At 41.5% G+C, this 27,324-nt stretch overlaps 1 protein-coding gene across 3 annotated transcripts in view; it reads right to left on the reverse strand.

The window, feature by feature from the left end:
* Window positions 1-27,324, reverse strand: part of Egfr (epidermal growth factor receptor) — a 230,640-nt gene that overhangs the window by 7,313 nt on the left and 196,003 nt on the right. For all 3 annotated transcript variants that reach the window (XM_076431874.1, XM_076431872.1, XM_076431873.1), the window contains 4 exons: window positions 3,872-4,207; window positions 2,663-3,047; window positions 1,077-1,753; window positions 569-698 (listed from right to left, as the gene is read on the reverse strand). In XM_076431874.1, the coding sequence (XP_076287989.1) occupies window positions 569-698; window positions 1,077-1,753; window positions 2,663-3,047; window positions 3,872-4,207 (1,528 nt within the window). The remainder of the gene's footprint in view (window positions 1-568; window positions 699-1,076; window positions 1,754-2,662; window positions 3,048-3,871; window positions 4,208-27,324) is intronic.

Consider the following 27,324-nt stretch of genomic DNA (forward strand, 5'->3'; position numbering starts at 1 on the left):
TATTAATGTACATTAATGTAGAATGTTAACATTTGTCACAGCGATAGGTTCTTTAAACCTTCTGCATAATGTAAATATCGAAAATATTTATCTTGCACCAGAGAAATTTATGTGTAACATTTATTTTACACGAGATAAATTTATGTGTAATGTAAGATAAACATTTATTTTACACGAAATAAATTTATGTACGATGTTTATCTTGCATGACATTTTACAGTGGGTGTAAAATTGATTTTACATGAAATAAATTTATAGTGGGTGTACAAAGTATTCGTACACCTTTTGTACACCCACTGTATGTGTAAAATTGATTTTACGTGTGAAATTCATTTTATACGTTTCGGCCAACTTCTAGTGAATAACACCACCACCACCACAGCAAGGTCACGAATTTAGTTGCCAACTTAATTCAAAGCGAGAAGAGCTTAGATATTTCCCCAGGCTAGTTTACCTTCGTTCCAGAATCTGAGGTAGGCGAATTTAATACGAAAAAAGTGACACACGTTATTGAAGAATTTCGTAGGTTTTCGTTGTTATATGGTACTTGATTGGAGATTCTATTTACCCTGGCGCAGTACAATCTTGGAGGCAGTCGTTCCCTAGAATGAAGTTCTTGCAGGACAAACACTGCGCCGGACCGGGACCCCAACAACCCTCTTCGGAACACTGCTCGTCGCACACTAACCCATCTTTTACTGGAATTAAAGAAAGCAAGGTAGGTTAGTTCGTGTTCAATACACGAACACAACATGTTTTTACAATAATAAGAAGACAGCGGATCTGTATGTAAATTAAAAATGATCTGCATTGATAAATTGCAAGAAACAAGAAAGAATTAAAAATGTTCTTCTTTCTCGTACAATTACAGGTACGAAGAAAACGGAAGTTAGTTCGTGTTCAACATAGAGTGTGGACACCTAACATATTTTTATAAAAATAGGAAGACAGCGAATATTTATGTAAATTAAGAATGATCTGCATGAGTTGCAAGAGACAAGAGACAAGTAAAAATGTTCTTCTTTCTCGTACGATTCCAGATACCAACAAAACAGAAAAGTTCGAAGGGAACTTACTGCATTCGGACTCCTTCCGATTATTCGACAGCAAGCTCTCGTGTTCGGACGACTTCTTGATCCTCGTCCAGTTGATGCTCTGCGCGTAACAAAGATTCTTGTTCTCCAAGATGGCGATGGATCCCGAGTAGATCTTCTTGAGAGAGCTGAGGCCGAACGAGACCAATGATGTTTTCACGATATACAACGAAGCGAAATATTCCGTGAGAGTTCTTCCGCCGATCATTTCAAGGTTCCGGAAGTAGGAGAGATTCTTGAAGTCCTTGTGATCGCCTTGGATATTCAGGAACCCGGTGATTTCTTTCAGAGTACTGAAGACTTCGAGTTTGTCGGGGTGCATCTTCTCGTATCGTTTACCGAAGCTGAAGTTTGGGAAGACGTCTTGGAAACCTTGAAAGCTTTGGTCGAGGATTGTGATCGATCCCTCGATGATCGTGCAGTCTTTGAAGCTGTCGATGTTCCCAGAGTGTACTTTTTCAACGCCTTTGCAGGTTTTTGGACAGGGGCCGTCGCAGGGCACGCATTCTCCGTTCAAAGCCTTCTTCTTCGGCGGGCAGGACCTAACGCAAGCGCCGTTGTCCTTCAGGAGGTGCTCTGGACACTTTCGCACGCAAGTTGCACCGTACGCGTATTTTCCGTTAGGATTAGCTTCCCACGAATACGTCGTTGGATTGTACCTGAAAGCGTCGACGTTTCACGTTTTGGTACTCGAGAATTAAAAGAATTGTTTAGAAGACTTCATACTTTCGACAAACGTATCGATGTATTTTTTCACAATGTATCCAACAAACTATTGATTCAAGATATTAATATTTTAGTTTTGGGTACGCATTAAAACTTGGAGAAAGTCTTTTTGCAAATATGTAATGAATACAAAGTATGCAATGAAACTGTAAACTTTTATGAGTAAAAGTTATTTTGTAAACTGTAAACTTTTAAATTATTAGATGATTGCATAAGTTAAATTTGAAAGAATATACAACTTTATTAATCAATTATACATGTAGTCACCATTCTCTTCTAATTGTAGAAAATTTAACCATTTTTTAATTTTAATTTAACCAATCTTAAACCAAATCTTTAAAGTTTGACCGTTGAATTTTATTTTCACATCGGACACGAACTTATGCAATCATCTAATATTTCCTTTCTATTTTAAGTTAACTTTGTACATCAACACTTTGATTCCGTTATAAAAGTTCGATTTTAGTAGTTACTTCATATCTGATTAATAAAAGTTCTGAGAAGGAACATCGTCTTTTCAACAGACATTTTAAAGTAAAATATAAAACTAAAACAAAATCAGTGCCACTGATTCATTGTTGATCCTTGCGAACGCGGAATTCCCAAGAATACAACTAGAAATCCATAGAATTATTTAAGGTTTCAACCTCAAACTTATGTAATACTAATCGATAAAGTTTGAAAGCACTTTAGCTTTTTTAACCATTTCCGAAAAAGTAAAAATTTTCTGTCAATATAAAACTGGTTTTTTCGAACAGAAAAAATGCAAATTTGTCTGCTAGAGGGGTGCGGTGGGGAGGATACGATAAAGTTCTTAACGACGGAGACCGTTGCCTACTTACTTTTGCATGGGAGGGCATTCCTGCGTGCACACACCGTCGTCGAAGAAGTTTTTGCAGGCGAGGCAGTCGCTCTGTTTCGGGCCCGTGCAGCCACCGGCGCAAAAAAGATGGCAACACTCCCGCGGATTGGGCCCGAAGCACCTGCCCTGCCAACACTGCGGAGAACAGTTCATTTTCGAGTACCTCTGGCAGTTCTCTGGCCCATCGCCCCAACAGCCCTGCTCGCAGCTCTTGTCGCATGGCGGGCAAACCCGCTCGACCGACGTGAAATTGTACACGTAAGAGTATGTTCCACCCTGGCCTGTGATTATTTCCTCCCAGTTGATCGAGTGGATATGGCAGAGGTTGTAATTGTTGTACATGCCCACGCTGCCGTTGAGGATGTCTGCGAACGAACCGATTTAGTTTAGATACGCGTCACCGTGATCTTGCTAATATTTGCATAGATTAGAACAATCAATTTTTAAGTGGAAGTATCACATCGTTAAAAAATGTGCTGTGCCTCGAATGGTTTGATCACTAGACAGCGGATTTTATGCATTTACGACGAAAATGGGTAGATGTAATTTACAATTGTAAACATATGAGAAGAATTTAAATATAATGCTATATTATTTTCAACCTATTTAACATATTAATAAAGAAAATAAATTTCTACTCCGCTCCAGTTTGTTGCAATTCAGGTAGAACATTTTTATTTTGCGCTAAGATGTGCTGTCTATTGATCAGCAACTGTAGATAGAAGACTTGGTGCCATTTAGGCAGCTGGCTAATAATTTTCTTAGAGGTATTTTTAATGGTACATCATCTAGAACCGTTCATTTTCTTATCGCATTCAATCAGACCAAGTAATGGTTAGTAATTGTGAAATTGGACCATGATGGCCCAGTTAGGGAGCCATTTTGGTATGAATGAAGCGATATGGTACAGTTCTCAATCCATTTCAAGACCTTCAGCATTCTATCAAAGTCTATTATAATAAAAAAAAATTGTTCAAGCTAGGGTCAGGTACTTTTAGGTCAAACGAAGTAATGCTTAGTAATTATGAAATTAGACCACGATAGCTCCAGTTAGGGAGCCACCCTGAAATGAATGAAGCGATACTGTGTATTCCTCGACCCTCTCAAGTCTTTCAGGATTCTATCAGTCCATTGCAATAAAAAAAGAATTGTTCGAGTTAATGGAAAGTATAATCTGTCCGAAAGTTACCTCTGAGGGCCGGCAACTCCAAGTTCTGCATCTGACACATCGTGACGAACAGAGCGAATTCGATGTCGTGAATGTTGAGCTTGAAGAGTGTTCGGCCGCGTATGATCTGCAGCCGCGGCAGAACGATCTTCGGGACGTCCACGTGGCTGATAAGGACGTAGCCGGTGACCTCCCGAATATACTGGAGGAAGCTGAGGTCGAAGGTCTCGTTCTGGAGCCATGTGATCTCCAGGTTGCCGTCGACATAAGTACAGTTGGTGTACCGGTCTCGAAGATTCCGGTAGTGGTGTTGCTTATTAGACGGCACGGAGAGGCGGCCATTGGTCCCGATGCAGACTGTAACAGAAAACAGGTTCACATTTAGCGAACAAATCCAAATATTATTTTATTCTTCATTGACTTTCAGTCGCCATTGCCCTGTTTTCAAAAGAAAAATACGTGCAAGAACTCGGAGCCATCGAATTTTCTTTCGGCCTGAAATATTTCCATTTTATATTATATAAATTTCTTCATTTTATCGACATAAAACTGATACAATACCTCGCACAATACTTTCGGTAGTATATTAAAATATTAAATACGTTCGGTAACTTATTGAATACAATTTTAATAATGCAACAAATATTTTGAACAATGGTATCAAAATTATTAGCGACGCCTCCGAGTTAATTCGTCAATGTTCATCTATTTGTACGTTCTTGTTCTGTAAAAATTTCCCTTGGTTGTTATTCTTAGTCTCTCCCGAGACTTTCTATGAAATTAAAAAATGAAGATTTATTTCAAAACCATTGAAAACTCCTCGGACTTCACCAGCCCCGTTCAAAGTAAAAGAAAGAGAGTCCAATGCAAACTTCCCACTTCGAGTTCATTCCCTCCGCCGGTAAACAAACAAAGTAAGAATAGCCGCTCTCGATTCACTCGAAAAACGTAATTGGGCCAATTATCATTGACGTCACCCTCCGACGGACCACTATTGGTATCATTCATAACTCCGCTAATAACCGGAACACCGATGGAAGCGAGGAAGGAGGGGGCAGTTGGTCGGGAGCCGCTCACGCCTCGTGCAAAAACGTTTCTGGGATGATCGACAGACGTCGGATCGCGGCCCGTCTCTCGATTCGGACTTCTTCATCTTTGCTTACGTCTTCGTTTTCGTCGGTGCTTGCGAGAGGCGGGTCGTCGGTCCCGCCGGGTCGCGATCGCATAGTCGCACGTACCCGTTTCGTCTTTTCGGTGGCCGGTTTTGCCGGGTTACAACGCGGATCGCAAACGAAGTCCTCGTTGCGTTCCACCGGCGAGAAGGGCGGTCTTAATCTGATCCGGCGATCGGAATCATGCGCAAAATAATTGCGCAACGACATCCTTCTTGCGCCGGGACGAACGGAGAGGAAGGGCCACGGAAAAGAAGCGCCTCGAAGACAAGGAACCGGGTCCTGGTATTTTCTGCCGACCAGATGCTTCGTCCTCGAGGAAGACGAATGCAGAACGCGCGCACAGACCGCGGCGCCACGAACTTTAAGAATGCGGATCGACGGTGCATTCGGATCTGCATCGGGGTCCCCAGGTTGCAGCGGTCCCCCAATGAGCACGCTGGTCGGCCCCGGTCGAAGATTAATATCCTAATCGACGTGTAACGTAAGAAAGAGTCGCGTTTCTTATGAGAGGAATGGGACCTAGCCTCTGATTGCGAGGCATGCTCTCTCTCGCCCGGCAAAAAGTTCATTAGGGTTATTAAATTTGTCGGCGTTCGGCCCTTGGTACCCTGTCGCGAACCGTCTTGTTGCTCCTCCTGCGAATTCCTTGCTGTATTAGTATCGCCATACGTCATCTTGTGGGAATGGCGCTTTGATGCATGACCACCTCTCGGTGAGATCGGTTCAACGTCGAGCTGGGAGACCGCGCTTTCGCACCCACTTGCGCGTGTCTTTCCTACTGTTTATAACAATTTCGTGTAGGAAATAATATTATGTAGTACGTAGTAAAAAATGAACGAGTTTCGTGAATGTTTACTTGAGAAAACTCATTTTTTTCTGAGCCATCGAGGAAGCTTCTCTCCGGGAGATTGCAGAAAATATTGAGAGGGTGGACTCGTTTCCAGGATTGTAAGGGTGCGTGATGCGCCTTCTCATTTCTCGATTCCTCAGAAGTCCCATTTTTACGTTTACGAGACGTAATTTGCATTATTCGGAAGCATGTAAACGTAAAAATATGAAATTTGGGGGCGACTGCGGCCCAACTTGATCTTTTATCCCCTTACCTTTAAAAACCCCAAACAATCCTGGAAACGAGACTACCCCCTCAACTTCCCAGCTTCCAAAGAGGACCCGGAAGAAGTCTATTACGGGAAAGAAATATGGCAGCTCTCGGAAGGCTGGAAGAAGCGAGCCATTTTCTGCTCGAACGTGGCAAGGATTTCATGCGGAACAATTTAAAAACGTGTCTCGCGTCTCCACTGGTCGAGGAGGACGGTACCGAGGCGATTATCCGCGTGTTTCTACGAAAATTCCTCGGTGTTCACATACCGAGGGACTAATTAGCGGCGTTTGCGCGTACATAACGTCACTGGGCAGCGATCATGGTTGTTCACGTTGCTCGAGGGACGCGACGGCAGCATCGGCGGCGGTGGCGGCGGCGGCTACGTGTAAAACTAGTCGGAGGGCGACTTCCGCTAACTGGAGGCGCCGTCGGTTTCCTTTTCAGGCAACGCAGCAGAGCGGTCTGAACTCTCCTCTCATACATCTCCTCGACTCGTCTGTCCGTCTGTTCGCTCGCTATTTTACAACAGAATCGTTCCTTCTCCCGTTCTTCCCTTTTATATTCCGCTGGACGTGTGCGCCTCGTTCCACTTTGCTCAGTGACGAGCAAAATGGCGATGCGATGGAAACTCACGGGGAAGAAGGAGCGCAAGGAACGCGCTCGTTCCGAACCCTCCGGGGACGTGTCGATCATGTTTCTCTTCTTCTTCTTCTTCTTCGTCTTCTTCTTCTTCTTCAGCGACGTTTCCTCGGAACTTTTCCCGCTTTCGTGCTCTAGGATGATTAACGTTCAACCTCGTGAAATTAACTCTTACTCAAAACGTTTCATTAAAATCGACTTTTCTGTTCGAGGTAATTTCAGGGGAGATGCCAGAGGTTTCTTATTAAATTTGTGAAAAATCGCTGCACACGTTGCTGTTCCGCAACAGTATAGTTTTCTGACCTTAATCGCGCGCTGTAAAATACGTGGTACTAAACGGACATGAACAGCTAACGCATCCGAAGGACCATTTTTCGCTTGTGTATCTGCAATGCGGTTATACAAAGTACTTGTGTGATTTACTTTTACGAAAGTCATAACTAAACTGTGGATCTTTATGCAAAATAAAAAATGATTGCAGGAGCCAAATAAAAATTGTATTCTTCTTTTAATTATCCTAGTAAGCTGAAACTAATACATTGATGTCCTTCAATATTTTAAAAAATGGCTAAAATTTCCAGTTTATTAATAATTTACTACAATTGATAAAAATTTTTCTGAATCTTGTGGACACACATTTTTCCTCAACGCCACGGAGATTATTTCTTCCAGACTAGATTTGTTCTCTGTTAAAAAGACCGAATTTTCAGTCCGAGATTAGGGATTCTGGAAACAATGGCCAAGTAATGATGCCGAAGCTGAGAAATTCCGGGTTTTAGAAGGTTTCCAGGTAACTGAATCACCAAGCGATAGTTAGAGCCGCGTCGAGGATGGCCCGTGGTGCATCGGAGAATTAGAATTACGGCTGAACCATGATAAAAAGAAATAGTGTATTCGCGAGGTAACCGAATGGGCGGTTAGACAGCAAGAGGAAAGTGGTGGTTGAGGCCAGAAGTGTCGGTCGAGGTCGGCGAGGCAACACGTTTTCTCTTCCACGCCACGATCGCTATGAAATTCATCGGGCAATTTTTTCACCCTGTGGCTAGGGAGCTGTAGAAACGTGGCAATTATCTTCGACAACGGGGCTACGAAAATTACTGGGCGAACCACTGAGCCAGAATTAAAATTCTCCTAAATTTACGAAGGCTGCACGCTTCCGAAAGACAATGGCGATATCAATTACGGGTTCAGGCGCGAATTCACCAATTATTTAAAGAGTTCTAAGAAAGTTTCTCGGGCAGAAATCAACGCAGAAAGTGTCTGTTTACTGCTTCACTATCTTCTAGAACTTCGACTCGTCATTTCTAAAGATTTCGTTAACGCCACTTTTTTAAATATGTTGGAATCTAATCAATTACTATATATTTAAGTATTGTACGAGGTATTATATCAATTTCATATTCATATAATGAAAAAATCATATACAACGAAATTATTCTAGGTCGGAAGAAATGTTTAACTTTAATTCCTGCCAGTTTGATTGTCTTTTATAATTGATTAAATTGGAAAATTGAACAGTTTAGACCGAGAGTGTTATATTATTGGCATGAGTATACTGGCGGTTGGTAACAGTGTGCTCGAGATCCTGAATAATTATGTAAATTATTGTGATAGGCGCCCATTAGCTTTTCAACTGTACGCTATATGCAGCGCGTTCGGTTTAAATATGCGCCCCGAATTATATCTTAAAGGTCGAGCCTTTCGAAACAAATCACTCGTTCGAAAGTTAGCGGTTCTGAAGGAAAATTACAACTGTAAGACCGATCTTTATAATAGTTTCTTAGGTAACTGCAAAGATTCATACTTTCTTCTTAACCGCAAGAGGCCAGGATTACAAATTGCATCGTAATTTAATTGAATGAAGCGACTGAATTACGAATTACCAAATATAATTGAAGACAATGTAAACGAATCACTTTGTAAATATGATTCATGAAGTACTTCCACTGTATTAGAGATAATTGGATAAGTTCGTGCCCGATTTGAAAATAAAATTCAATGGTTTAATTTTAAAGAATACAGCCATATTAATCCATTATATATTCTTTTCTACAATTAGAAAAGAATTAGAAAAGAATGGTGACTATATAATCTTTTTTTACACTCCGCCGTGCAGTTCAGTTTGCGACATCTATAAAAATCGCGCGGGCACGAACTCGTGTAATCATCTGATAATTCAGAAATCGAGACATTACTGTACGTAGTTCGACTGCGCCTAACATCTCGATCATTCTAGATCCACCGGTGAAAAGGACCGATCGCATCGCGAATCGACGAATCCGTGGATCGCTTTCTCGGCCATGCATAATGTATCGTGACACGGAAGCCTGTCTGCGGCGGGCAATCCGCGATGGTCGGGGAAGAAGCCATCGCCACGTGGACTCGCCAATGAGTGAACCCGCGTGCAAAAAGCTGGGCGACGCCGCGTTGCTGGTGGATGAGACGCGACGAGGAGGAGGTCGGACGCGAAACTGAAATCCCGCGGCGAGACTTCTTTTGTGGGCCCGAAGAGTTGTGCGTCCGCGAACCGAAGGGTCCGTCGTGCCAAGCGGGCCCTCGACCACCTTCTAGGATACGAGCAAGTCGATTTTTATGCGGCACTTTAGGAGGCCATTAAAGGGCCAAAGTAATACGAAATAACCGCACGCCGATGGCAGAGCGACGGCGTCGGCGGCGCCGGCATCGCCGTTTATTTCGCCTCGTAAACATCGATGCGCGCCGTGGCGAGCCCGGGGAGAGGGCACCTTGGCCCCCGGGGGCCCTGGATCCTGGGCCCAGCCCGGTCGATCGGGATATCTCTCTCTCTCTCTCTCTCTCTCGTTGGTGCCCCAACGCCGAATCACCGACGGAATAAAGACCGGGTATCGTAAACGCGCGAAATAACCATCGGGGTCCTGATCGGTTCCTTCCGAGGCACAGGGCCCCAGGAAAAAAATCGCTGGGCGAGAAAAGACGGCACGCCGCGGCCGTCGAGCAACGAGAGAAAGGGGGGCTTCTCTCGGAGTACGGGGGACGACCGGGTCTGGAAGCTCCGAGGGGAAACAATAATTTAGGAACACCGGTCCAGGCGAGAGCCTGAACGCCCAGGAACAATGGACTTCTTCCACCTCGAAGGTGAAGCTCTCTCTCACCATCTCTCTCTCCCTTTCTCCCTCGTCGTACCGCACCGAACACCGAGACACTGATTCTCTAATAAAAGTCACGATGTAAACACGAGTTTGCCATCCTCTTGCCGGGGTGCGAGCGTTACGAGCGCTGCCGGCTGACTCCTGACACCGGCGGACAACGCTCGGCTCTCGATAAAGGGTATGGAAACGCTTTGTTGCTGCTTTATTCGATTCTCTGTTGCGCCAGAATTAATGCGTATAACGCGACGGCGGCTGCGCACTCTTTGTCCGCTCCGGGCCAACCCAGTTTACGACCCACAGAGGCAGATATTTTTCTGACCGCTCGCTGATGGAAATTGAAGGATATTTTTGGTGTCGATTGGTTTGTTGATTCTAAAAGCTGTCTCTTTAATTTCTTTTTTAAGCAAAAAAATCTTAGGTGCAGTTCCAATTTTCTGACTTCTTCTAAACGCGTCTAGGAGATCCCACCTTTACTCGACACTCGGCAATTTTAATGGAAGCTTCAGCTACATTGAATTCTCCTCGTTGTTATATTGTATGGGTTCTAGTCAATCTGAAACTACTTTGGAACTACTGTGGTCTATATTTTAATTCTTTCAAGATTGGAAAGAGAGAGGAAAGAAAACATTTTTAATGAAAAGAGGAACAAAGAAAAAAGGAATTAAAACTTAAAATTGGAAGTAAAAAGAATAAAAATAAAAAGTACCATAAGAATAAAAAGAAAATTATTAATCGTAAGAGGGAGTTGAACACTTAATCACCCTCGCTGATTAAGAACTAAAGTATATCAATGAATTCCCTAGATAATTGTCCATAATCCTGGAAGTGGTCTAGATCAAAATTTTAAAATATGAGTTTATCAGTTACATTATTTTAAACTAGATTAATTCAATGTAATTTTTACGATATTGTCAAAAATGAACCGATAGAAAGTGCTTGTTGTTTCAACATTATATGGAATTCACTTAAAAGCAAGAAATATATGACTTGGACCACTTTCTCATAATTATGTGCATAATTATCTTGATAAATAATGAGCATTGTCAAAATTGCTTGGACATGAGTCTGCCTATAATTGCTCTAGATTCACCAGAAAGCTAAAACAAACAGGAAAGACAGTGAAGCCGATATTAAAAAGTTTCCAAACTCCTTCGATTCCGGCAGAAAACAATATCAAAAGCTTCGTAGAAGAAGTTACGGGTGTATCTTCGGGAAGTGGCCGGGTCTCGGAGCCGAAGTGGGATCAGCGTGTAGATCTCGAACGCGGAGGAATCGTAAATCCCCAGCCGAAGAAAGAGAAATCGAATCGTCGGTACGATCTTCGAAGGGGAGAGGCCGGGTTCGAGCAACGTAACGAAATCGAAAATAAAGGCGCACGATCGTCGAGGACGATAGACGGTGCCGCGTTTTGCAGCGCTGCGCTGCAATGCGCTGCGCGCCACAGCCTTCACCGGGCGATGCAAAGCGTAGCTGCCCCGCAGGGAGCGGCGGAGAGGAGCATAACCGCAGACTCGAAAGCAATAAACCATAAAGCTATTAATGTTACGCCCTGGGATGGTTATGCCACGGTTATAACGTATACGCGCCACTTATATATCCTCGAGGTTGTACTCTATCTGGGCTGTCCGTTCCTCCTCGGCCTTCTTTCAGCTCTTCGATTCCGTTTCGAGCGGATTGGGGGAGGACGACCGGCGCGGCGAGGAAGAGGAAGGTCGGCACGATCGAAATGACGAAGCGGTTCGATCGTTGAGCACCGGAGCCCGTGTTCGCAATAATTTTCCGCGTCTCGGCTTCGGCGCTCGATTGCGATCGATGCCACCGGCAGAAAAACGATCGATAACTCGTGCTACTATCTCTCGCAAACGCTGAAGCTTCGGACACGCATCGCTGCATTCCCACTGCTCTTTACTCCGACTGTTTCGAGACCAATTCTGTGGAAAGACCTTGCGCTTATGCATTCAGAACGAATTTCTCGCAGAAATAAACGTTAACACTAAACCTACCGAGCACTAAAACCGATTAATATGTTCAGCTTACAAAAATGACGAGGCTCTGTTTATGTAGATTTTGTGCAACTTTTATTACAATACGTGTTTGGATAAAGAAACTTATCGAATCTATTTCTATGAAAGCAACTTCACAATTTCAATAATTTTGTAAGATGGTAAATATGTATATGGATGTAAAATATAAAACAAACTGAAGTAGGTTTAGTGTTAACTATTCAGTTTGAATAATCGCTTTCCATTAACGAATACACTGCAAATTCTACATGTAAAATAAGCATTTTCTTCAGAGTAGAAATAGAGGAAAATATTTTTTCGGAGATTCTTTTCTTTGTTCTTTGTTCTGAATATTTCCATTCGGGTGGTATTTGTTCAGTTTATCCCACTCTTAAAAATGTAATTCCGACTTGAACGGCGCCCGAAGAGAGAAGCGCCGTGCATTTGAATACAAAAATCGCTGGGTCCTTTTTTAAAAGAAGATGGTAGCGCGAGCCTAGCCTAATGGAGGTCTCGCGATCGGAAAAAAGTATCGGAACGGTGATTACGTTTGCAGCGAACGCGCGGTCGATGCAGCGGGGCACCGGGAACCGGTTCCTACGGGATTCCTCGATTTCCCTTATCGCGGAACGGCCGATCCGCGGTGTTTGCCTTTCGAACGATCGGGGCACTCTTCTGTGGGATCAAAGTTATATTCGAGCGGCAGTTCGAGGTAGGAAATGCGGTTACCTGAGGAAATCGAGATGAGTTCTCGGAGATGTTACGTTGCTTCGGGAAGCAATATGCAGAAACGTAGTAATGGAACCGGAGAGGGTGCATAAGTGTGCATCGAGCACGGAAGAACGGTGCCCTGTTTTTGCAGTCGATCCCCTTCTCTCTCGTTGCTCTCTGGAGTGGGGAGTTTTATGAGACGTGAAATTGAAGGCTTGCTGGGGGCATTACGAGCCGTCGCTTCACAATGACGAGAATCTTTTTGCGCTGTTAAGAGATCGGGGACCTTCGATCCGGTCAGCTATCTCATTTTGTTTACGGCCAGATTGTTTTGGTACTGATATGCCGATCGTGGTTGCTGCTCAGTTTTTCTTATGTTAATCAACCTACCACTATACGTATTAACAGCTAAGCCATTAATTAACCCTTCGGGGACGACGCAAGTGGATCAAGAATATTTTAAACTTCATTATACACGGTTATACACCTTCATACTTTATCAATGAGTCGGAATCACCAACAGATTACAGCAACATCCCTAACATACTACAATATTCAACATAGAGAAAGAAAATGACGATCGCCGTCGTCCTCGAAGGGTTAATGATAAAATATTGTATGTATGTGTATATTTATTGGTTCACTTTACAATTATTTTCTTCAATTTCACCCTGACGACTCTCTTCTTCCTTCACTCCTACCCTCTCACACTCTCATTCATTTTCTCACTCTCTCAATCACACTTTCCATCCTGCTTTTCCTTTCTCTATCTAATTTTGCCTCACTCTCTCCGGCTTCAGCTATATATATATTATCTAATATATAATATATATATAAAATCTAATATATAATATGATATATAATAATAATATAATATATAATATCTTTTAACTTCCCCGTAACCCTTCTTTTTCTCTACATCTTTTCAACACGTGCTTCCATGTTTCTGCTTCGTCTGTTATCTTCTTCCTCCCAGCATCTCCCTCTCCTCATTTGATTTCCTAATCTATATCTCACTACTCTACTCCATTTCTTTTCTTTCCACCTTCTCTTCAGGTACTCTGGTGTTCTCCCTACCCTTATAACTAGACCGCGGATCTTTATGTACTTATGAAGAAATTGGTTCGGTGAAATATAAAACAGTAAAAGATTTTCAAAATTCAAGAATGTTGTAATGTCGCTTTCAACGTAACAAAGTTGTTGAGGGATAAAAACAATTTTTACGTTATTCCTACCTTCCACAATCAATGCAAAACATTTTCATTTTGCATAAAGATCCGCAGTCTACTTACAACGACAAAATATTGCAAATTTCCTGGCCGCCTTCGTTAAAAATCGGAAGACAATATCAGGACGAAAGATAAACGACTAATAAATTGTTTTCATTGGTACATTGTATGTTTAGCTTTCTATTCACTACATGTGAAAAGCGAGTTCACGAATCCAGTCTCTGTTTACGGTCGGACATATAAATAAACAATTTTTCCAAAACGCAGAGTGATCGACCAGTTGCAATCAAGCACGTGTCAGAATACAAGTCGATCGTGGTTGGCCGGCTGTTATCGATGCTAATGGTACATTTTATTAGACGTACTACATGACAAACCAATTTAAATTCCAGTTCTTTCGAAACTCTACTACGCCAGTGTCAACTACGACCGTTTAACGAAAACGTGGCTACGATCTTTCGAACGTCACGGTTCACGCGTTCGAATCTCGTTCGCAACGATTCCAATATATTCCGGTGCCAGGCTTTTCTATTGCTTCGTGTCTTGCATTATTTCGCTCGGCTAAAAGTCAATGAAATGTATCGCAGCATTTCTATTGCTGCTCCCGGCTTTATCCCTCCTCGTTATCTTTTTGCTTCTCTCTTTTAACGACTGTTTCGTATATTCGATTTCCCTCCGGAATTTTCTCCCTCGTTGTTTCGGAACGGAGTCGACGATGCTCTTTATGGATAAATGTATCAGGTGCGACGATCATCCACTGACGTTTGCATTTCGTCACGCCTCTTCGATTCTAACGCGAACGAAAATTATTTAGCGCGAAGTTGACAGCTTCGGAAATTCTTCAGGAAAGGGGAGACTTGAATTTTTAAGCAGAACAATTCACGCACAGCAAATATCAAGTCGTTCATGCATAAGAAAAATGACACAACTCAAAATATATTTATAAAACGAGTACATATAATGATAAATATATAAATTATGGTGTACTTTATAACTAGACTGCGGATTTTATGCATTTATGGCTAAAATGGATACGTAAAATATAACGCAGTGGACACGTTAAAATATTTAAGGACATCAATGTATTATTTTCAGCTTAATAAGATAATTAAAAGTATACAATTTTTATTTGCCTCCTGTGTCTTCCAATCAATGCAAACATTTTTTATTTCGCATAAAGATCAGCAGTCTATTTATAACTAATGTATGTGACAATTAACCCAGTATCTAAATAACAACAAATTATTTTACGTTTCTAAGTTGGTTATATACAATAAAAAAAAAATTGGCAATTTTAGGTAATTTTTTGGCCCATATCAGTTTCTTCTGAATGAACGAAATGTTCAATAAAATAGGGTTCTCTCGGGGGTGTGCAGGTATTCGAAACGTCGCGTTGAGATCCCGAAAGTTAAAATGTAAAATTAGATTGTAATTATGCGATTACCAATTTTTGGGACTCGCAAACAACTTCATCGAACTGCAGCTCCGAACTTTATACACTACAAAATAAAATAAACATAACAATTAAAATAAATTTAGAAGTTCGGCGATCTACTTAGGCATTGCAATTGATTTATAAATGCAGATTGAACTCGGTACCATCCCCAAAAAAATCGGTTGCTGCTTCCAACCCGACCCGAACCAATAAAAATATTAGAATCCAGTAAAGCACTAAAATAAATTTAAAGGTTCGGCGGTCTACTTAGGCATTGCAAACGATTTATAAGTGCAGATTGAACTCGATACCATCCCCAAAAGTCGTTTGCTGCTTCCAACCCGACCGGAACTAATAAAAAAAAATTAGAATCCAGTAAAGCACTCTCTCTAAAATAAATTTAAAGGTTCGGCGATCTACTTAGGCATTGCAATTGATTTATAAATGCAGATTGAACTCGGTACCATCCCCAAAAAAATCGGTTGCTGCTTCCAACCCGACCCGAACCAATAAAAATATTAGAATCCAGTAAAGCACTGAAGTAAATTTAAAGGTTCGGCGGTGTACTTAGGCATTGCAAACGATTTATAAGTGCAGATTGAACTCGATACCATCCCCAAAAGTCGTTTGCTGCTTCCAACCCGACCGGAACTAATAAAAAATATTAGAATCCAGTAAAGCACTCTCTCTAAAATAAATTTAAAGGTTCGGCGATCTACTTAGGCATTGCAATTGATTTATAAGTGCAGATTGAACTCGATACCATCCCTAAGAGTCGGTTGCGCTACGAGGCGGTCGTGCCGGCGACTTAATCATTGTCATTACGCTAATTATGGAGCACCGAGCGTTCCACTCGACGCACTTCAAAACTCAATGTTTCTGAAATGCATTGTGAACGCGGATAATAGATACGAATCACGGAGCACGTAAAAGCCGAGAAGGAAATTGTCTCTAATGATACGGTTCGAGTGGCGAAAGGATATATTCGGCGCGTAATGCCGCGATCCGCGGTCGATTATGCGGACGATTTTTTCCAAAGTGTCACGTAAATCAATGCGACTGTTTCACGCGTGACAGTGCCGCGTGTTTGATCATTTATGTCGAACTATACAAGCGTGCCGTAAGTGAAAACACGTATTTCTCTTGTTCCTTGCTGCTCGCTACGTTTACAACCTTTTTTACGGCTTGATAAAACACCAGTTCGTAGCGAACAAGCTAATTCCAGCGGGTTTGATCGTCTGACTTTATTTGTAAGAAATTATCGTGTCCATAATCGATGGACGAGTTTATTCGTTGCTTTAATGACTGCGTTTCATATAGGATATTCATTGTATAATGTCGCTATTGTGCTAATTGTCTTCGAATGAATTTCAAATGGCAAACCCAACATCAAACCAACACTGGTGGTAGTCAAAAATTATTAATTCATGTGCGAATAACAACAACGAATCAACACATACATTTATCTACACATAATTTAATATTAATCGTATTGGCGATTTGTAGATTGCGAAACTTTACGTAAATTAAAATTCTTCACAATAGAGGTTTTGTACTCAAAATTCACCATTTTGCAAATAAAGTATTTGAAGTGTTTTTGTAAAAAAATCAAATCAAATGTAAATTAATTTATTACAAAGATGTATATCAAATATCTATTTAAAAGTAATTACCAATTTATTAAATTTGTTATGTATGAAAAGTGTGTGTAGATATGTATATTCATTGTAGCCATGTGAAAGTAGATATGTATTTACTGTAGCGTTTTGAGTATTGAGCCTCATGTTTCATTCAATTCATATGTAATTCATTTTAGATATTATTAATGGGTGAAATCGATTTGCAAAACGTTGAATTTGATTCGCAAAACGTTGAATTTGATTCGCACAACGTTGAATTTGATTTGCACAACGTTGAATTTGATTTGCACAACGTTCAATTTGATTTGTAAAACGTTGAATTTGATTTGTAAAACGTTCAATTTGATTTGCAAACGGGTGAAACTGATTTACAAAAGGTTGAAGTTGATTTGAATAAGGTTGAATTCGACTTGCACTTAAATCTTTATACTTTATACACTAATAACAAAATTATGTACACCTAACAATGAGTCTTGTAGAAAGCCAAGAGTGAAACTGGTTCGCTAAAGGATGAAATTACCTAAACAAATATCATTTCCTCAAAAATTGTATAAAGCTGAAAATAGTCTATCTGGATTTTCGCGTCGAAATAAATTTGTGTTTCGAACCCATCGCTTCGGGACGTATGCAAACCGCTCGAGGTAGTTAAAAATCATTGGTTCGTCATTCTTGCAGAGGTGAGGACATAATGACGAATAGATATGAAGTGCAGAGGGCAGAGTGGACAAGGAACCGAATAACGTGGAATGCGCTTTGTTCGAGGCTCTATCCCGTTCCGACACGACTCGTCCTCTTCGTCCCCCATTCCTCCGGCGGCTCGTTCTCGATCTTTCTCGTCCTCATCTCACCTCGGCAACCTCACCAGCCACCGAGACGAACCGCATGCACGTCGAGGGCACGCGTACCCGCGTCTGCCCTCCAAGAGGGTATTAACTCTCGACCGCTTCTGCTCGGGTACGCCACTTCAACCACCACTGTCTTTCGCTTCTCGCGAATCGATGGCTCGCTTTTACGACGCCGATGATGGGATCTCTACCGACCTTCGTCAAGGTATTACTTTAATCCCGCGAGGGCTACGTTTAACAACCTTGGGTCGCGTATCTTGATCTGCACGAGTTCGTTTCGCCCTTACGTCTGGACGACCCACAGTTTTCGAATCGTGAAATCCTGGCCAATGTGCACAAAAATGTGCCAGAAACGCTTGAAATCGGTCAACTTCAAACGCGTACAACTTTTGAAAAATTTATGGGATAACATAAGGAAAATTTGAAGATTTTTGGTCCTTCAACGTGAAGTTTAGCCCAATTTCTAATCAGATATTATCTAATCGGTATTAACACTATAAACCTATCGATAAAAATGACAAGACTAAATTTATTTATATTTTGTGTGATTTTTACTGTAATATACACTGGAGTAAATAAATATATTCAATAAATTAATTTCCATGGAAACACCTTTACAGTTTCAATAATTGTCAAATAAAGAATCTAAAATGGGTCATTTGACCCCTCGTGGTAGGTTTAGTGCTAACTGTAGAAATATTATTCTTTTTCAAAATACATGTGGTGGTTCAACCAAGTTGTTCTCCTATCTATTTTTTAAATCTCAAAGATACTATGAGGGCGATGCTATTGTTGCCACTTTTCTCTAAAATATCTAAAACGATGATTTAAAAAATGTTTTACTATCGCCTTCAGATTGATGTTGATCTTGTTCTTCGAAAAGAACACCAATGTTTACAGATAATGTTTACAGACAGGAAACCAATGTGTACAGCCAATGTTTAGAGACAGGAAACCAATGTTTGCAGTCAATGTTTACAGATCAGAAACCAATTTTCACAGTCAATGTTTACAGACCAGAAACCAATGTTCACAGTCAATGTTTACAGACAGGAAACCAATGTTCGCAGTCAACGTTCACAGATGAATTGCTTAATCCGAAGTTGTTAATAGCGATTGTATTCCCGAACGATAATGATATTCCCGACGTCTCGACGCATAAATCATTCGGGTTTAGCAGGATAAAAATTGATTTATTCGTCACTGGGGTTTCTCGAACGACACGATAGACCGTTAGCGATGCATCGAGTCATTCACGAGTCGATTTTCCGATTTGAGGATGGGGTTAATCTGCATAGGACTCGGCCCAGCAAGAAGCCTGATCGCTCTTCTCTCGTATTTGCATAGCATTCAAAGACAAAAGAGCAGATAAGGCCGAACTGGTCCGCGGTCAACGTGCTGCAATAGTGACCCCCGTTAACAATAGACGTAGATGCATATCTAACTTGGTTCCATGGTCCAAGGTCATGCATGAACATCCCACCTGAAGCGCGATCAAAGCCACGACGTTTGACCTCCTACGATTAGCCTGAAAAACTAGCTACTTCTCACATCAGCTTGTCGAGACGTCTGAATTCATTTTTCTTTCATTTAACGAAGCATAACTTCCAGTGGCATTGTATATCATAGTTATAAACCGGACATATGCGCTGTTAGCATGTTAATACGTAACCGGGCATCGTGACGTGCAAGTTGTTGTGGCAGAAACACAAATAGGATATCGTAGAGAATACGCTAATTGTTTATATCTACTGTTTTGTACGTGATAATCGAGGTTATACTAAATCGCGAATTACACAAGTAAATGTAATCCAAATTGAGTCGTGTTTTTGTATCATTTTAATCGGTAAATGCCACACACGTGCTGCTAATAGTTTCATAAAAAAATAATTGAAAACAAAAAAGTTTGTCATCGTGTGCACTTATCATGCACATCTCGTTCCAATAAGCGAGGCATTACTGTACTCGAGATACTTAAAGGAGAAATTCAGTCCGTACTAACAAGCAGTTATTTCAATTCAGTTTTGACAATATCGTAAAGATTGCATTGAATTAATTGAGTGTAAAATGTGATGTGAAATAACTGATGAACCACTTTCATAATTGTGGACACATATCGCCTATCCATAGTTCAAAGATAAGATACAGACATAAAAGCAATGTCTCGGCTTCCGCAGACAGATTTTCGGTAATACGATCCAATTAAGCATCGAAGCCATAGATCAGCGGCAAGTGAAAGTGACTTTCACCCCCGGCGGGGCTCTCGCGAATCCAGAATTATCGTTATCCCGGAACCATAAATCATCGCGGCGGACGAGTCGCGGGTTAGATCGCGGATTCACGATCCCCGACGAGCCGCTTATAACTCGCGCCTCGGATAACAATCTCTCTCTCTCCCCTTCTCGGAGTGGTTCTTTGGTTTTAATATACGAGCGAGCCGGAGCGGAGAGTTCTCGAGGCTTCGCGAGGCGAAGTCCTACCTATGGAACCGCTCGACCGCGAGATAAACACTCCGATACGAAACCTCGACACGTTTGTCCGGCTGTCCCTTTTGAAATTCGCGCGACCCGGTCTCCCCCATAGACTTTCCTCCCCGACAGATTTTAATTGCCCCGGTGAAAGCACGACTTGTCAGCGAGATCGTATCTGACGTAATTGTTAATTTGAAACGAGCAGCACGGACGTATGGTTGCCCGATGGGTATGCTAGTAAATCTGATCGCGATCGCACGTGCGATCTCGTCTGGCTAACCGATCTGTCTATCGATCATAACGTATCATTTTTTCGTTGAAAATACTGGCTCGAACGTGTCCTGCCGGTTACGGGTGCATTCAGTTTTAATACATTTATTTCTACGAGCCATTGTTGCTTGGGTTAGTATGTACTATCAATTTTTAAGCTGAAACTAGCTGTACCGGATTCTTATCAATTTTCTATGAGCCATCGATGCTTAGGTTAGTATACAATCAATTTTTAAGCTGAAACCAGCTGTTCTGGATTTTTATCAATTTTCTATGTATGAGCTATTGATGTTTAGGTTGGTACAATCAATTTTTAAACTGAAACTAGCTGTTCTGGATTTTTATCAATTTTCTATGAGCCATTGATGTTTAGGTTAGTATAATCAGTTTTTAAACTGAAGCTAGCAGTTCTGGATCCTCATCAATTTTGTATGTTAGAAAATTAAATTTTCGTGCATTAATAATTTAATCACTAGACAGCGGATTTTATGCATTTGTGACAAAAATGAGTAGGCGTAAATTAGAACAATAAATAAAATAAAACATTAGAAGAATTCAAAAAAAATCCTGTTATATTATTTCCAACGAATTAATCATATTAAGGAGTTCTTTCCAAAGTTTAACTATTATTGCAATTTTGTATCCTTTTATGAGTTTAAGCAGAAGATGACACGACTGAAGCTAGTTTCTTAAATTCTTTTAATTTTTCTACTATTTTATATTTCATCTATTCGCACGTGCGTAACATATTATTCTGCACGTACAAATTAAATTACGAGACACTCTAAGGCAGTGAAAAATTGTTATTCCCGAATAATATCAAACAAATTTTCCTTGAATCAACTCTTATGCTTATCTCCTTGGATTCTAATTTCGTTAATTCCTTATTTACATGAAAAATAAATATGGAAAATGTTTCTCGTCCACAAAGGGTTAAAAGTTGCGCGCGATCCATGGCGCCTGGATCTCTTCCACGTTAATACGCTCGAGGAATCCCGACACCGATCGCCGTGTCGGTTCCCTCCTCGAATGGAAAGAGAGAAGTCGCTGGAAGATCTACGTCCCTTCAGGGGTGGTCGACGCCCGGATACGCGATTCACGCGGGATAGATCGATCGCGAAGCTTCGCGTTCTGGAACCGCCAGAGTGATTCCCTTTGTAGGCGCTTGCTCGATCCGCCGCGTGTTAAATGTCAAACGTGTTCACCTTCGAAGAGAACCGAGCGGACCGGATGACACGCAAACTTCGATCTCGATCTCTCTTCCTCTCTTTATCTTTCTCGAAGACGACAACGGGGCCGATTCCGAGATTCCGCGTGCATTCGACGAAAACGAAACCACTATTGTGAACAGTATTCGGTGAAACGAGATCTGGAGTCATCGTGGAATTGACGCGTAGACGACCGGCGACGTTTATGCAAATTTGTAACTTTATACGAAACGAAATACTACATACATATACACGGATGCATAAAGATCTGCAGTCAGATATGCCTGCTATAGTTTCATTTCTTTCCGGCACATGTTTATTGTTTGTTAGCAAGTGACCGGTTTCTCGTTTTTTATTTCGAAATTGTAATGATACTTTCACTGGAAATGACTATACACATTTGTGTATGCAAGCACATATTATATAATAATAAAAAAATCACAGAAAATCTATATGAATTCTATGATTTTCATCAATTAATTTTTTACCATCGTATTCGTCTCGTTTTCGTATTAAAATGACACCAAACTCGACTCAATTACGATCATAATTACGCGTTGAAAGCGATTCAAGTTTCGGACTTGACAGTCACGGTAGAGAAGTACGTGAATGCTTAATATACTGTGTTTGGTGTCATCTTAATTAGGAAAGCAAGGCGAATGCAATGGTAAAAATTTTATTTAATAAATCACAAATGAAGCTAGAACATAAATACAAACACTGACATTGGAAACAAATGCAACATACACGATTGCATACCTTTCTGTTTCTCGTTCGCTCAGCTAAACGTGACGGATCATACTCATTCACTGCCCAGCAAAAATTGTGTACGGGGGCGCCTAAAGATGTTTACACTTCAAAAGTTTGCACTTCGATAATCCAGTTGAACACAGAAATCATTCTAATAGCAACTAAGAATGTTGCAACACGGAAACACACTATGTAACTATGGTCCCAGCTTCGCGTCGTACACTTTCTGCGTCCCGGTAACAACCGACGCGTTTGACAATGTCAGAAGGGTGGCTTGGCGATAACCAAAAGTACATGCGTTCACTTTGACTTCCTCGTATATTATGAAGCCGCGTCGCACCCTTGCGACCGATTATCACCGAAGATCGGCGATTGTCCCCGAATTGGGATCGGCGCAACCGATCGTCACCGATGATCGGCGAACGCCCCCGAACTGGGATCGGCCCGGCCGAAGATGCACGACGTACCGTCAATTAAACCATTAAATAAACTCTGTAACTCCGCGCAATAAAAAAAAGATTCAAGTACCTAAATTCTATTGAGTTTAATGAGAGGTATCGTAATAAAAAAAAATCAATACTACTTTCCGTCTAGAAAAAGGTTGGGGGTTCCCAGTGAGAGGTGGGCATTATTTGGCGAAACAAATAAAGTACATTCATCCATAGAGTTTTTTATTGCTCAATGGAAATAGGTCGTCGCGGAATCGAAAATCGAAGAGCACGACGAGATCCTCTAGACTCTAGAATCTAGAGCGTTCGTGTCCGTCTCGTTATCTTCGCTTAAATAGTTTCGCGATCGCGACGCTGTTGCACAAACGACTCCGCCGTGATTATGCACCTGTCAGACCGGCGATCTACCGATGATCGGTCTCGCTATCAATGAGGTTCATCTCGATTTAAGTTAGCGCACGCCTCGGAATCGTGCGCCACGAATCGACACCGAAAGATCGAACCGCAACGCTAGCCCCGGTCGATCCGGGACCCTGTTCTGCCTCCAGCTTCGATCCTATCGATCAGGGCGAAAATAGGATCGACCAGGGACTCGTTAGGTCCATTCGACACGCCGCGATAGAAGAACCAACCAGTCGGCAGACAACGTCGCGCACAGATCCACCAGCTGCTCCACAGATTAGCTTTCGACCCGGAGAACACCTATTCCGCCGACTCTATTGTTCGATCCAGGGATCCAGACGCCCCACGAATAGTTCGCAATTCCTTCCCGCTGTTCTCGATTTATGATCCACCCAATCGCCTCCGGGAGAAGCACTTTTTTCCTGGGGAAATGAAATCCCAGGCAGATTGCTATCTGCGACCTGCTGGCCTCTACCTGATTCTCATCGGCCGGCTCTGCACCGCTCGCTCTTTCTCAGGAAACATGTCCTACACAACAATTTGCTATGCAACAAGTGGAAAATATGAAAATTGTTTTGTTGTCCTTTTTCCGTTTTCTTCAGGTTTTACTTTAACAAAGTTGCGGAGGGCAATTTCTCAAAGGGAAAAGTTACTTCTATTAGTAATTAGTAGACTGCGGATTTCATGCGTTTATGACGAAAATGAATAGGTCTAATTTAAAATAGCAGAAATATTAGAAAAATTTAAACATGCTATTACATTATTCTCAACCTACTAAAAACAATAGGGAAGAAAATAAATTTCTTTTTCACTCCAGTTTGGTGTAATTCAGCAGAGATATTTTTATTTTGCATGAAGACCGCAGTCTGGTAGTTAGTAAACTGAGGATGTCAATGCAATTTTTAATTTTTGTAGTCGAATTATAAGAAAGTGGCAGTAGCCTTTGTGGCTCGAAAATAAATAAAAATCGTACTAAATTCTCTAGGATTTTATATTCCAGCACTTTATGAAAATTTTCAGAATCTACAAATGCATAAAGAACCGCAGTCAAGTAATCAGGGTAGTGGAGGGTAGAAATTAACCTCCAAAGCAACTCGCCGAGGCCTCGCGTCGCCTTCCCCCTTATTTTTATTTTTGACTGACCGCAGCCATTGGATTCTGGCGCAAAAATTTCCGGAGTGGAAAGGAGGCGAAATTATGATTTCTACAAATGTTTAGAGGCGGACAAAAAGGCCCGGTGATTCGCGAAAGCCCGAGTCTCCCGGGCCGTCCGGCAAAAACGGCAAAGGGACCACCGTCCTGGACAGGTACCCCGGACCAAGGCAAGAACCAACGCCCTACATCGTGTGAATTCTTGAAAGCTAGGTCTGAATGCAAACCGCGCGAACCCCGGCGCTGGAATTCCGTTTCCGCCATCGAGGACATCTGTCGACCTTGTTGGGGGCATACTCGCGACCGCATCGCGGTCTGCCAGCCGGAGGAATGCAAGCGGCGGGGTTTTCAACGACGGGGACGATTACGGAGCAATTAAAGTAGCCGGGACACGCGAGCGCCTCGCTGAGCAAGAACACAGGATTGATGCAAACGCCCGTTTATCCCCGGCAAGAAATTCGATTTCCCACGTGCGGATCCTTCTATTTTCACCGGGACTGCCTCGTCAAATGAGCGATACCGCGCAAGAACACGCGGTATTGCGAAATTTCGTAGGAATCCTTTCGAGAAAAACGGAACTTCATCTCGAGGGCGTATGTCCTTCCGAAAAAATGGATGCTGGACGATGAGGCAACTCCAATTTACTCGGAGACCCTTCGTCGCATTCCAATTGTCATACCACTAAAGTTTAGACTTTTCACGCACTAGTTACTTTTGTGCCAATTTTTATCATCGTTCATTTTCTTCACCTTCAAACTCTGTTTGGTCTACACACATTTCTTAAACTTCCAATATAAGCTCGCACGAAAATGTAGAAACAACTTCTAATTGACGATTGTAATGTTTTCAAAATTTCTTCTTCTGAAACAAATCCTAGTCGTATAGTCCAATATGTATCTATCGGCTCCCCGAGTTTACCCGAACAGCATTTCACCTCGAAGCGTGACGAAAATGGTGTTATCGTTTTGCTAAGTGTTCGAATATCTTAAAAAGCTAGATGGACAATAAATCAAATAAAATAATCAGAATCCGAAGCTTGTACACACGTTTGTCGTATTCGTCTCGTTTTCTGATTAAAATGACACCAAACACGACGTAATTACTTATTACAAGCGATTAAAGTTTCGGCCTTTACAGTTATGGTAGAGGTAAATGAATTATCAACTTCGCTTGTTGCACAGGTAATTATGATCGTAACTATATCGTGTTTGGCGTCATTTTAATCAGAAAAGCAAGGCGAATGCGATGGTAAAAGTGTCATAAAAAAATAAAAAATTAGGCTAGATCGTCGCTAAAGAAGTTTAAAAGCGTCCAAGAGTCTCTTAAAATGCTAGATCGATAATAAACAAAATAAAATAATTAGAATTTGAAGTTTCTATCCACGTCCGGATCTTTGTTGCACCGAGTTGGAGCGGTATACTTACTAGCAACAAGAACTATAGCTGCATTTGTTAAAACCCGGCAACGTCTAACACCGTTCATCAGCCCTCAGGTCCTCGGACTATCTCAGAGCGAGTGTCTCCGATGAGCAACCGGTCGAGTCGGTTGCTCGTAAGTAACCGCAACAAGGAGTACGGAACCGTTTGACAGAAATACCGAATGCTTCGCGGGCGCAATAAATGCCGGCGGTAATCGCTGGTAAACTTCAGCCGCCATCGAACGTTTCAGTCGGCTATCGCATAAATGCCATTCAAAGTTTAATCGCGTCGATTACAGGATCGTGGTATTTCTACCGTGGTAATAAACGTCACGACCCGTGCGTTACTTCTCTATTATTTAGTCGATATCGTGTTCGGCGGCCATTGCGCAGTGCTCGTTCCTACCAGTTCGAGAATTTAATTTTTAATTGATCGGGAATTAATACAGATGCAAGCAGCTCCTAACGCTTGGAGACCGTGTCCATTCGTAGGAGACAATATTAATCGGTTTTCACCGTCTGGGGCATCACGGATTTCCTGCATTTATGAGAAAAATTAGTAGGTCTGTAAAAATCCGCAGTCTACTCGTTAGTGATGTTTTCTCATAATTTATTCAGTGGCATTCGTGATTAAAGTGCCAGTTTAAACGTGCATTGGATTTTGTAATATTAATTTTCAGTATAATTAACAGAAAAATTGTTTGGAATTAGTAGCAATCATGGATCTGTCTTTTGAAGTATCTTTTGAACTGTTAAAAATGGTAAGACGTTGTTGGGGACAAAATTGAAAATGAATTCGGGGTGGAAAGTTCATAATTTATGTTTCTAAATTTTCGGTTTAAACGTTAATTATATTTTCTAATATTAATTATCAGTATAATTGGCAGAAAAATTGATTGAAATTAGTAGCAATTACGGATCTGTCTTTTGAAGTATCTTTCAACTACATCATTGAAAATATAAAAAGTTTTTGGAAATAAAATTGAAAACGAATTCAGGGTGGAAAGCTCATAGGACGTTTCTAAATTTCTAGTTTAAACGTGCACTATATTTTCTAATATTAATTTTCAGTATAATTGGCAGAAAAATTGTTTGAAGTTACATCTGTCTTCTGAAGTATCTTTCAAATATACCATTAAATATGGTAAGAAGTTGTTGGGGACGAAATTGAGAACAAATTCAGGAAAGGATTGAATCTTGATTGATCGCCGTTTCATTAGAGCTGTGTCTTGCTCGCTGGGAATCGGTTAATTGAAATCGGCATCGCAGATTAGCTCGCGCACGTGCCCGTTGCGCAAATCGGTTTGCGGTATCGGGATCAATTAAATCCGAATTCCGCTGGCCCGTATAATGGACGAAGCGAGCCTTATTAATTATTTTCGCTCGAACCACTGTGGCAATCTGCCCGAAGGGCGTAAACGGCATACTTGACGTACCAAGCCGCGATT

This window comes from Lasioglossum baleicum, chromosome 10 (genome assembly GCF_051020765.1).
Source record: "Lasioglossum baleicum chromosome 10, iyLasBale1, whole genome shotgun sequence".
NCBI lineage: Eukaryota > Metazoa > Arthropoda > Insecta > Hymenoptera > Halictidae > Lasioglossum > Lasioglossum baleicum.